The sequence below is a fragment of the Anarrhichthys ocellatus genome, unplaced genomic scaffold (assembly GCF_004355925.1).
Source record: "Anarrhichthys ocellatus isolate YVR2014 unplaced genomic scaffold, GSC_Weel_1.0 scaffold69, whole genome shotgun sequence".
NCBI lineage: Eukaryota > Metazoa > Chordata > Actinopteri > Perciformes > Anarhichadidae > Anarrhichthys > Anarrhichthys ocellatus.
The window spans coordinates 877,601-890,675 of NW_022280099.1; the positions used below are offsets into that span (position 1 = coordinate 877,601).

Below are 13,075 nucleotides of genomic sequence, written 5' to 3' on the forward strand. Positions count from 1 at the left end.
TTATCTTTGTCTAATATTTAAATTTGTTTGATGATCTGAAACATTTAAGTGTGACAAACACGCAAAAAAATAAGAAATCAGGAAGGGGGCAAACACTTTTTCACACAACTGTATACACACACACATATACACACACCCACACACATATACACACACATATATATACACATACATATACACACATATACACACACCGTGTGCTTGTAAATGCATTGTGGGTATTTATTTATATAAGATGGCGACTGTCTGAAGAAGAGCCTGGAGCTATCTGTTCTAATTCTAACAGCAATAATCAAACCATGGACATCTATTACTTACTTTAATATTTGCTTTGAAAAACTATTTTTTTTGCTCCCTTTCTTAAAAAGAAAAATCGTGTTAAAAACCTAAATATATTCCTTCAGTTGTCTTAGAAAATTACGACGGTTTAATGAATTTTCCTGCTCATGAAAACAATAATCTTGAGCTGCAGCATGAGTCCATGTCTCCTCTCTGCTCCAGCTCATGCTGTGGTTGGCTTCTTGTCGCTGCAGTGGTTTGGTGTTCGTTGGCATTTCCTCTCGCAGCTGGATGTTTGATGCCAAAGATTGTTCTGCTCATAAAACAGCTTCCTTTCTAATCTCACAACAATCCTCCAGTTGAAGTCTCGTCTGGTTAGTCTAGAAGACAAACTCGGGGTCCTAGTGCTCTTACACAACCTACAGGAACTAAAAGCTGAATCAGCAAGTAAAAACAAGCTGATGAAATACAGGCTGTGCTGCAGGAGGATCATGTGATAGAAAGGTCAAAGGTTAGACAGCCCTCGAGCAGAGCGCAAACACCGACCTGTACGGTCACTTGATAAACAGATATACCACACATTCATATTTAATCATATTAAAGTGTTTGAGTGTGAGAGACCCACTTACCTATATTAGGATGATTCAAAATCTTCATTATTCTAACTTCTCTGAAGAGCTGCAACGAAAAAGAGAAAATTAATGTTTATAGTTTTGTTGTTATTAAAAGTGATATTTTGATTTGGTGATCTCAGGACAGCACAGACAAATGTATATTAAAGTTTCTCAGCAGAGACCACATTTTACAAGATCACATTTGAACATATAACAATAGAATCTACCTTCACCCAACGCTCATTTTTACTGATTAGAGCCCGAACACATCATGATGTCACTCAATGGCACCAAGCAAGACCGCCCACCGGCTGCTAACGGCTAACATTAACTAGCTCTCGTCCTGCTGATTTCAACCAGTACTTGTAGGAAGAAATAAGATTGTGACGCGTCGATAGTGAGTTTACTGCGTCCCAAAGACGTTTACTACCGTCCTCCCAACGAGCCCTGATAGTACTTAAAGTACTGCAGAGAAACGAGTACCGGAAAACTAGGGAAATACATCTTCAAACGAATACTTTACAAAGTCATTATACTGCAGTCTTTCTTACTTAACTGTACTTTCAGGTCCATTAACTCAACAGCAGTATGCACTTACTTACTAAGTGGCATTCCCACGTCACAAAGCAATAACGAATGTATAATTTAAATGTAAAAGGGTGTTCACGTCGTACATGTTTTAAATATCAGTTCACCGTCTCCTCCGCCGAGCGTCTGATATTTGTGTCACATGTGAGCACGCACACGCACGATAATTTCATCACTACTGAAACCCACGGCAGCGGGAGTCCCCGCAGAGAGGTGGAGGCAGTCTCCATCGCTAACAGGACAGTCGGTGGACACACGCTCTCCTCCACATCCAGTGACCACAACAGCTGATCTGTAACGGCCAAAAGTGCCTTTTATGTCTTCCGCCGTACGAGGGCACAAAAGAAAGAAGTGAGTTCTATGTATTATTGATCGGCTGTGAACTACACCCAGCCCTCTTCTCTTCCATAACAATATAAAAAGGCATCAATGTTTCATGCGGCAGGAGTAGCCACAGTGTTTGCTTACGGACCAACAAATCGTGAGGCTTTTGCAGCCAGAAAACTAAAAAAAAAAAAACCTTTAAAGCAAATGTACATCAGAGCAAAGAATCGACGTCTTCAAACCGTTTATTTTGACTAGAAAACGTTCAAAACAATCCAACCGTTCCATTAATGATAGAAAACAGACGATCACACAGATCCTCACTTTCTTTAAGCCGTAACAAATGCTCAACATCAAGATTTATTAAATCAGTCAGTTTTTACTTTTAACATTTTAAATCGGATAATTAATTGTTTCCACATTTATCCTTCTGAGACCCAACTGTTCTCTTTGGTTCCATTTTAAATAGCCAAACCAACGGGCGACGTCACGACTTCTTGTAAACAGTCTAACAACTAAAAGCATTCTGGGAAATGTAGTACAATCAAAACTGAGGAGACAGGAATGTATGGAACCATACGACGACACACTGATGGTGAAGCTACGTCAGCGTTGGAACAATTAGTTAAGTTTAAAGAAATGATTTGGCCAGTTGTTACTCAAAACATCATAAATTATTTTTATGTTTATCAAAATGTTTACACGATTGGGATGTAAAAATGTTCTCCATATTAGGGATTTGCTTGTTTTCATATCACTGCGCATTTTGATCTTTAGGCTTTTTCTTTCACAAAATAAGAAAAGACATATTTATGAGATTATTAATACTTTCTTTCTAGTTTCTACTAATGTTGATGTCATCAGTCTCCATCCTTCCGTTTCTGTCTGGAAAGCACCAAAAATAAAAGTGTTCAAAGATAAGTATCACTTTTTAAGACGCTAGTCATGTTGAACGGCCACATCCTGCAGTGAGGTACGGAGATCATAAATCTCACTTCAGAGACAACCGAGGGGTAAATTATGAGCTCCAGTCAGCGGGGCCTTCAGGACCGAGTCGACCGGTTTGGAAGCCATGTTCACAAACTGAGCCAGGACATGTCTGACGATGAGGAGGAGGAAGAGGAGGAGGAGAGCCTGAGGGCTCCTCACTGTCACTACACTCAGACTGAGATCATTATACTGAAAATAGGAACAAATCTGAGCTGGAAGGAAGAGCATCTATTCTGATAACTAGAGAACCGGACAGATATGTTGAACAGTTTAATACTATACTACAGTACACGGAAGTACTTTGTCAGGTATGTGATGCAGTAAACGGAATTAGTGGAGAAAAAACAAACAGCAGATGATTCACCACATAACACGACCGAGATCCAGTCATTCCACCGCAGTGATGCAACGAAGAAGTCCCGATTACACAACCACGTCTCTGTGACCGATACGAGGCTCCTTCAGCACCAGTGACATCACACCTTCAGTCATCTTCCTCCATTAGAACTGATCCGAGGCTCATAAACAGGATGCACGTTTCTGCTGAACTTCAGTCCCACCTGTCGGGTTATAGCAACATCAGCTAACGACGATGGACGTCAGAGCAACGTTCTTGCAGTAATTCAACCCCCGGTGTTTATTTCATTAAAAATTACTTTTTTGAAAAAGGAGAAACTTGCTTCTCAGTTATTTGTTCGCTCCAAAGCGCGAGTGTTATTGTTCCCATCTGGACAAACAAATCCACCCGAGGGAATAAACACTCTGGTTCAAATTAACCGAGTTCAGGAAGTCATGAGGCCTCAAATGAACAGAACTTTAGCAAGTTATGAGTTTTAAAAATGCCTCGAAGGCTCATCGGTCTTTGTTTTTGTCTGAATATGAAGCCATAAGTTCTCTGCCTCCAGGTGTTAAAACGTTGCTTTAAACGACGTCTGCGGCTTTTTTAACGGCTCTGTGAAAACAAAGTAAAAGCAAAACATCAGCAGACGTTTACATTTAATCAACACGCTGACCTCTGACCCCAGACGACAACAAGAACGCCAGCAGGTTGAGTCAGGACAGGGAGGAGGAGAAAGAGGAGGGAGAAAAAGAAAAAGGAAGAAGGAGAAAAAGGAAGAAGAGTGGGAGCTGAGAGCGTTTAGCTTGGAGCCGGGTGACAGATGTGAACGTCGACTCAGCGCCTCTAAACTATTAAGAACAGAGGCTGAAAATAAACATGTAGCTTCAGAGACGATGAGACGCTTTCTGCCTCTCTCCAGTTCTTCGTTACGTAAGGGGTCAGGTTGGCCGATACAGAAGAGGAGCGAAATACAAACAGCACATCCAGTTCCTCAAAACCCGTGTGAACCTGAATGCAGCGTTTCAAACACACACCTGAGGTCCACGATGACGTTCAGTCGAGTCTGAAAATACCAACAAGTCAGTGTTTCACTGCAAGCAGATCCTGTTAATAAAGACCGAACATCACTCACTGCTCAAAGCCGTCGCTGTCAATGTGACGAGGATCAGCCAATCAGGTGGCAGATATCGGTTCCTTCTTCCGTGAATAACAGTTTAGGGTAAATTAATGGAGAAGTTAATACAATGTAATTAAAATAATCCACAAATCTGATCCATATCAGTGTTTCCTGTAACTCTGAATATCCAAGAAAGAAAGAAACAGAACGTGTATAAATAGAAACACGTGACAGGAACGGGAACGTTTAAAGTGTCAATCATTACAAAAGAATAGATTAAGAAGTGATTTCTTTTTTCAAGTCTGTTCCAGTTCCTTAAAATAAACATTAAAAGGAAATCTGAATCCCTGCTGAGCAGCAGGAAAAATAATAACCTGACAAATTCCTTGACGTTTAAACAGGAACCTAAAAAAACAACAAGGGCCGCTCGCACAAAGCCCCCCCGCTTTGTGCGAGCGTGGACAGCGGCGTCATGACTCAGTGTTTCTGGTGTCGCAGCCAAAAGGGCCAAAAGGGCCTCTGAGACACAAAGGACCCGATCAATGGAGCTTTGGAAAAACTGATGGAAAACTAGCAGCCGATCGCTGGGAGGGACGAGGGACGAGCGGCGGCTGAACATCAGCACATCATCACCACCATCGTCATCACCAGCAGCCATCGCTGCCAAGCTCTGCCCCCCCCCCTTCCTGTCTGATGAGATAAAAAAAAGCCTCCGGAGCTGCAGAGTCAATATCGCTCCGACTTCCACAAAACCACTTCCAGACCAAGAGAGACAGACAAAATGTTCGTTCACTCACTCACTCACTCACACACTCACACACTCACACACTCACACACACACAAACTAGAGAATCAGAGTTATGATCGGCTCGTTCTCAGACCAACAAAAAAAAAAAAAAAAAAAAAAAAAAAAAAAAAGAGGAAATCACGCTGCAGACTCTGAAAATGTGCATTTTAAAACCAAAAACCCGCTTCCTGATTTGGTTGCTTGAACAACCAAACAGTGTGAAGAAAAAGGACAAAAGTAGACATTTTCAGTTTCTCTATGAGGCCAATAAACCTTCATAAAAACAAAAAGCCTCTTTTTAAAAGAGACCCTGAAGTTTTATTTACTTTGTTTTCCTGAACAGAAACTATGAAACACAGATATCAGCAGTGGAAAGTACTCCAAGTACATCAACCCAAGTACACCTTTAAGGTATACATACATACATACTCTGACATGTACTTTTGGTGTATTTTGATGCGTAGTAGGATTTTGAATGCAGGACTTTTACTTGTAACAGAGTATTTGTACACTGTGGTATTACTACACTTACTGTAGTAAAAGAGCCGAGTACTTATAATAGTCGATGATGAGCTGAGGCCTCCCACTGAAATCATAAAAGCTCTTAACACATGCTCAGTCCCAGCATGCACTGCTTCCCATTTACACAATTAATACCCAATCTGTTGTGCTTCATGAATTTATAAACTAATTGTGCCTCAGCGTGAGAGTGGGGGGGATTACCTTCTGAAGGCTGTTTGGGTTCAGCTGCGTCTTGTCTATTATCTTAATCGCCACCTTTGGAGAGAAAAACACAAGAACACAACGAGGAGTTAAATAAGACGGAACAGCAGAGGAGGAGTGTGAGGAAGAGGAAGAGCAATCAAGAGCAGCAGAGAGACTGAACTCATCTTTTAAAGACTTTACAGACAATCAGAGCAATAAGAGTTCAGACTTCCTCCACATTAAAGAGGAGATCGTTGGGTTAAAATGTGAACGCTGTGTTAAGAAGAAGATTTCTCTTTCTGCTCATCGATGAAGAACACATTTTAATACTTTTAAAGTTTGTTTCTTGAAAATCATTTTGTTCACTTTTGAGACAAAGTTCTTAAACGTTAAACGATGTTCACACAAGCAGAATTAAAGGAGGAACTCTGATCGGAGAAAATAAATAAAACTACACATGTGACAGGAACAGAAATGCATAGCTTGTAATGAAAACTGGATATCGGCCCGGCAGTTAAAATGCCTCCAGAGCTGAAACCAGCCGTCAAACTTCAGACTTCTTCTCGTCTTTAGACTACAAACTGAGGAGAAGCTCCTTTAGTTTCTGGTTTCGTAGTTCTAGCTCAGAGTGTCGAGGTTTCATGAATGTGGGAGAACTTACTCACTTAATGTGATGCTGCATCTCTAAATTTAGCAAAACCTTTACATCCTGAACGTGGTCAGATTTAATGGAAACACCGGAGTAAAGTATCTCCGTTAACATGACCCCCCCCCCTCCATTACAGCGCCTCACCTCTCTGCCGGTGAGGATGTGTCGGGCCAGTTTGACTTTGGCAAAGTTGCCCTTGCCGATGGTTTTGAGCAGCCGGTAGTTGCCGACGTGCGGCTGCTGAGGCTCCTCGGAGCTGCGGGATCGAACGCCGGTCCGGGCCGAGCGCGTGCTGATCTCCTGGCGTCCATTACTGTGAGACGTGTGCTGTGAGGATTAAAATAAAAAGAGTGTGTTAGAGGAACACGCTGTGACTCACGTTGACCCAGCGTGACGTTTCCACTCAGACTCTGCAGGAAATAAACGGTGATATTTATAGTTCAGCGTCCACAGATGGCTGATAAACAGTGGTTTACAGGCAGTTTCATCATCTCATCAACCAAATGAAGACATGAATACACAGACGGGCTCCACACAGATTGGGAACACACTTCTAGAGGATTTTACATCTTTAAATCCACGTTACAAAACTCTTAAACACATTTTTATGCAGTTTTTATGCTTCATGTATAGCACTTTGAATTGACATTGTGCTTTACAGATAAACTTTCCTTTCTTTGCGGATTCATTGTTTAAATCATTTTGTCAATGAAATATCACAAAATAGTGAGAAGCATCCAGAGTCTGAAACACTTCAGTTTATGATCAAGCTTGAAATCCTCATCTCATGGATTGAAACCAGTTAATCGTTATTATTATTATTTAATTAATTAATTAAGTGATTTAATCCATTATCAAAATTGTAACAGATTAAATTCCCTGTTGAACTAAATCCTCTGAGAAGCAAACTGCTAAATTAAAACCATATTAAAGAATCTAAAGATTATCTGAGCAGCAACACTTTCTGATGCTTCTGGATGATGTTTGATTAAATTCATATGAAATGTTCACGCTCCAGTCAATGTCTCCTACACACAAGTAACGCAAAACTAAATATAAGACATGTGACCAGAAATCTGCCAGTTAGCTTCCATACCAGACGGCACCGTGCCGTTATTCTGCTCTTGTCCATCGGTATATTCTACTGTAGAACTATTGTTTTTAAATCAAATCTAAAGCATGTGAAGCTCCTTTAAACATGACGTAAAAATAAAACTACTTAATGAAATGTGAAGTGATCTCCTGTGCAGAGCGTTGAAAAGTTAAAATGTTCCCAGATCTGTATACATCAGTCGAGTGAGTTTAAACCATATTTACACTTTTTAAATATCTGGTGTGTAACAGCACCTCTGCTTCTCTTCTTTAAATGTTTCACATCTTTAATGTATATTCATTTATTTATGACGTTTGTCAGAATATCAGTTTTTTATTGTATTGTTAGAAGCTGTAAATATATTCAGAGGTAAAATGGATAAAACAACAATGCACTCTGGTTTTTATTATATTTTAACTACAATCAAAGATGAACTGCTCCGTCTGATGTCAGGATGGATTTTATTTTTTTTTTTTTTTGGGGGGGGGGGGGGGTGTGTTCAAACCCCCCCCCCCCCCCGGGTCCCAACAGCTATAAATAACTAAATTAGATAGATACTCGGTGCGGCCTCGGTATCGACTGTCCGACCGATGCCTCATTAGCAGCGGTGCCCTCTGCCCATCCCCAAACTATCTGACCCCATTCAGCCTGCAGACAATGAACAGGGACCACGGCCCAAAAGAGTAAACGAACAACAAGAGTTCAGACTTCCATACAAAGTCACAACAGAAGAAAGGAATCTCTACTTTACATTTCACTCCACAGGAACCCAATCCAATCAAACATACATAAAGTTATCACATAACTTATTCTGTGAGCTCTTGTGCAGATATTACAGCAGAAATAAGCAGATTACACAGAATATAAAGTTACAACATAATACTTCATGTGAATTCCTTCACAGATACCACGAGATGAAATATGCCATAAACCTCAATGAGGTCGAACACACACACACACACACACACACACACACACACACACACACACACACACACACACACACACACAATATATTTTAGGCCTCCTACAGTGATAGCAGGAGAGATAAAAATAGGATACGGTCACTGTTGAATACCACAGAAGAAGTAGTAAAAGCCTGTGGGACACATTAAACTGTTCTTCCACTTCCAACATATCATCTGCTAATCATACAAGGACACAGAAATATGTTACGCTTCTATGTTTTCTGGCTAACAAACTATTTCCTTGAACTTGAAGTCGCAGTAGAGTTTGCTGGTTACTCACGAGGCTGCGGTGTCTCCTGGCTGCCTGGGAGCCCGTCATGTTTCTACAGGACACTGATGGGGCCCACAGAGACTCCCACTACAACCAGACCATCCCAACTCAGAGCCCACATAACCACAGAGAGACAAGGGGGTGGGGGCTCTACAGGAGGACACACCGAAACATGGACAGTGTCCTTTCAGAGTAAAAGCACCGAGTCAGCTGATTTCAGTGTTGGAAAGACCTGAATACTTCCTCCACACTGATACTACATACTCAATCAGAATATACTGCGCGCGCACACACACACACACACACACACACACACACACACACACACACACACGACTATTTAACTTCTTCTGCTGATGCATGGACTTAACTTTTTACTCTGTAATCTATTGTGTGTACGTTGGCCACATCTCCATCGTTAAAAGAGATTTGATCTCGGTGGGTTTTAACCGGTTAAATGAATAAAAACAAACTGATTTCTTCTGTTTCACTTGTTGCTTCTGCTGGTTTCCAGTCGTGTCTTTGTGAATAATGAAAGGTCTCAGTTGTCTACAGGCATCAATAAAACGTCTCCTATTGATAAGTCTCATCTCATGAGTCATGACATTACATGATCACACAGAGCAGAGTATTTATATGTTTATAATTCATATAACCCGCTGAATTCAAGACAAACGGGAACAAAAAAATACTCAAAAAGATTAAGTTTGGATTACAGCAGTCAGAGAAAGTACAAAGCAGTTATAGAAATAGTAAATTTAGTTTTTCTTGTTCATTTCATTTTTGTTTAAATATCTTTACGGTTTTTGTCAATTTGTCAATTTGTCAGAAAAGAAATCTATTTAAAACTGGCGCCTTCAATTTTGGAAAACTATAAACCGACATTTTACACAATTGTCTGACACCAAGATGTTGAATGAATTAACCGATAATGAAAATATTTGTGCAGCCCTAATGAGATTTATGTAAATAAGATTGACAGATTATGAAAATAGATAGTAGTAACCTTTATATTTTGGAATTTTTTTGTCAGGAAAAGAAATAATTTTCGGTCTTCGGCGTGGCGTTTGGTATATATAATTCTAATATAATTTTTTACATTTAAATATGTTCACGTTTAAAATGCTAGAGACAAGTTTAATTTTGAAAATCTTGACCGGAAGCTACATTGTCGCTACCTTGACAGCGCTCTTTCGGATGGGAGAACGAGTTGGTCAAGAGAAGGCGGGACCTGTGAGGACTAACGAGGGAAGCTGAAGGGTTGAAACCTTTTGAGTGACAGCTGGGGAGAGCCAATAAGCGAGCCCAGACAGAAGCTACTGTTGCCTGCCAGAATCAGCAGGCAAAGTACTGTAGTTTAGTTCCTCGGTTGGGCCTAAATATCTACATCATATCTACCTTTTTTTAAAAGGTATACAAGAACATAATTTGAATGTAAATATATCGCAAGGAATTATATTAAAGAGCTTGTTTGACGTAGAGGATATGCTTGTTTACAATTAAGGTAACAAAGTGTGAAACAATTAGCTATAATATACAAGTCCAATTGTGCAACATAATCAGCACAATATCCACCTCCTTTTTAAATGACAGTTTACAGAAACACCCAATAAACAACCCTTTAATACTCACACTTTCAGTCACCTTCTCGTTGACCGTTGGCAGAGGAGTTTTTGTTGACATATTTTTCTATTTGTCCTTAATCCCACCAGTCGACGTCTGATGTCCCCAAAAAATAAAAAATAAAAATGTCACACCTCCTTCGGTCCGGTAACCGAAACAAAACCAGAGATTATTGCGTTGTGACAATTTTCAAAAGATCAACCCGGACGAGTTAGAGAGGAGCACCTGAACAGTTAGGGACAGAAATTAAAAAAAATAAATCCCTCACTTAGAAAAAAATAAAAAAAATAGCATAATAATCTTATGTTCACTTATTCACATGGCGCGTGCATACCGCTCGTACCCCCCGTGTAAAAAATCAAATCAGTGTCCGTCTGTCCTTTTTTTGTTTGAGTCAAGTGAAGCTAACTAACTAGGCGCTGTCGGTCGACACTTCTACAAAAAAGAAGAAGAAGAAGAAGGCTTTTTCTTTTTTCTCCCCACAACTGTTTAAAAAGAAGCCATGGCGTCGAGTGTCAGCTGCCGATGTTTCCTGGAGGGATTCACGAGGTTTCGGTGGCTGAAATACTCGCCGTCGACTCGGATTTCTTCCATCTCCGACGACCCAAAGTGAAGCTGCTCTGTCTGTTTTAGGTGGGACCAAAATGGCTACTCAGCGGCTGGGCTGGATTAGGCTGCGTTCAGGGACCCCTGCCAGGCTCCGACGTCACAGTTTTATCATATGCAGACAAACAACCGTTATTTTCATTATCAACAGTGGTGGGATGGAACTAAGTACATTTATTCAAGTACTGTACAATTTTGAGTTAACCTTGTTTGAGTATTTACATTTTATAATTTTACTCAACTACATTTATTTGAAATTACAGATTTAGATTATTAATTAAAAAACAAAATAGAATCAGCTAATACATTATATATATAATTATATATATAATATATATATATATATATATATATATATATATATATATATAATTATATATATATCATATAATATATAATAATAATAATAATATATTATAATATAATAATATAATGATATTTTATATATTTGTATATATTATATATCATATATATATGATATATATCATATATCATATATATATTATTCAATATTAAGCTACAAGTAAAAGTCTTGAATTCAAAATGTTAATTAAGCAAAAGTACTCAATATGCACAATGAGTACTTTTAATGTGTTATTTTGTTTTAGAATATTATTACTATTACTAATGTAACATGTTAATGTTGTAGAAGTGGCGCCAATTGTAGAAGTACAATACTGTATAGTTTAGTAGTATAGTACTGCATCATATCATATGTTTTTATAGGTAAAAAGTAACTTTAAGTGTATCATAAATGTAGAGCAGTAAACAGTACAATACTTCCCTACTTGATAGATTAATGTACACATCACTTTAATGTTGCAGCTGGTGGAGCTACTGGTAATCAGTATCAATTTAATCCATAATACATCTTCATTTATTAGTTAAATGTTTAATATTATATTAATGATCTTAATCTGCAAAGTATTTAAAATGTCAAATACACGTAGTCTAGTAAACAGTACAATATTTCCCTCTAAAATGTAATGAATAGAAGTATAAAGTAGAATGGACATACTCAAGTAAAGTACAAGTACCTCAAAATTGTACTAAAGTATGGTAATTGTAGTAAATCTACTTAGAATATTAATTATGATCGTGGTGGAATATAACTATCAATTAATATTTAATTATAATATACAAGTCAATTACAATGTCGAAGTACTCAATTGTGTTGAAAGGTGATGATCTATGTTTCCGACAGCACATGAACGCAGCATGAGTGAGTCCAGCTGAACGGTTGGAGGAAGTGAGGAAACCGGCTGAAAGCTCCGGTCTCATTGGAGCAGAAAGTACCGAGAGGAGCGTCATCATCCGGGAGGAAACGTCTCCGAGGGGATTTATTTATTTATCTAGCTTCACACCAAAATAGTTTGGCACAAATTCAGTTATTAAAACGGGAGGAAACGCAGAACAACGAGACAATTGAACTTAGAAATAACGTTTTAAAATTTAGAGCCTAAATTATGAATTCAAGCCTACACAGAGGATTCAAGTCCATATTCATACAAATTACTCGGAAATCTTCCTAAAATTCCAATTTTCACTATTCATGAGTCACATTTCAGTGCAAATGCATCATCTCCTGATGAGTTATATTTATGTCCAGCTTTTTATGTACGAGTCACGTTGCCTCATGTCTCCGGTTTAAGTGAAATATATTTATAAGTCGTCAATTTCTACATATTTGGAATACGGCTGCAGTTAGTTTATATAATATATATTTTACTATTAAACTACCATATTCGACAGTCAAACTCAACAAATATTTTGCGTGTTTTCACAGAACTACAGACTGGCATTTTTTGCTTTCAAATGACTAAAATAAAATACGTAAACAGTTGCTACTCAACGTTCCATGACTCTACACAATAAAAATAGAGTGTAGTGGATAGCAAAACATTCATTCTTTATTTATTTAATGACTGGAAAAATACAGGGACCAAAAAAAAGAAACATGTGCAGTCAAAATGATCCCCAAACACCCATGATTAAAATCCCCAAAGCGACTTAATTTCATCAACAGAATACATCTCAAAATTACAGAGTTAATGTGCAGCAAGTAAAGCGCTATGTTAAGTCATGCCACAAAGCAGGGGGAGGGGGGGGGGGGGGGGGGGG

The 13,075-nt window shown here is 38.8% G+C and overlaps 1 protein-coding gene across 1 annotated transcript in view; it reads right to left on the reverse strand.

Moving 5' to 3' along the window:
* mark3a (MAP/microtubule affinity-regulating kinase 3a) overlaps nt 1-10,988 on the reverse strand; it is a 20,912-nt gene extending 9,924 nt beyond the window's left edge. Inside the window, exons 1-4 of the mRNA XM_031873131.1 lie at nt 10,358-10,988; nt 6,538-6,720; nt 5,763-5,816; nt 909-957 (exon numbers count right to left, since the gene is read on the reverse strand). Coding sequence (XP_031728991.1) covers nt 909-957; nt 5,763-5,816; nt 6,538-6,720; nt 10,358-10,408 — 337 coding nt within the window. The 5' untranslated portion in view covers nt 10,409-10,988. The remainder of the gene's footprint in view (nt 1-908; nt 958-5,762; nt 5,817-6,537; nt 6,721-10,357) is intronic.
* Between the last annotated feature and the right edge of the window lie 2,087 nt (nt 10,989-13,075).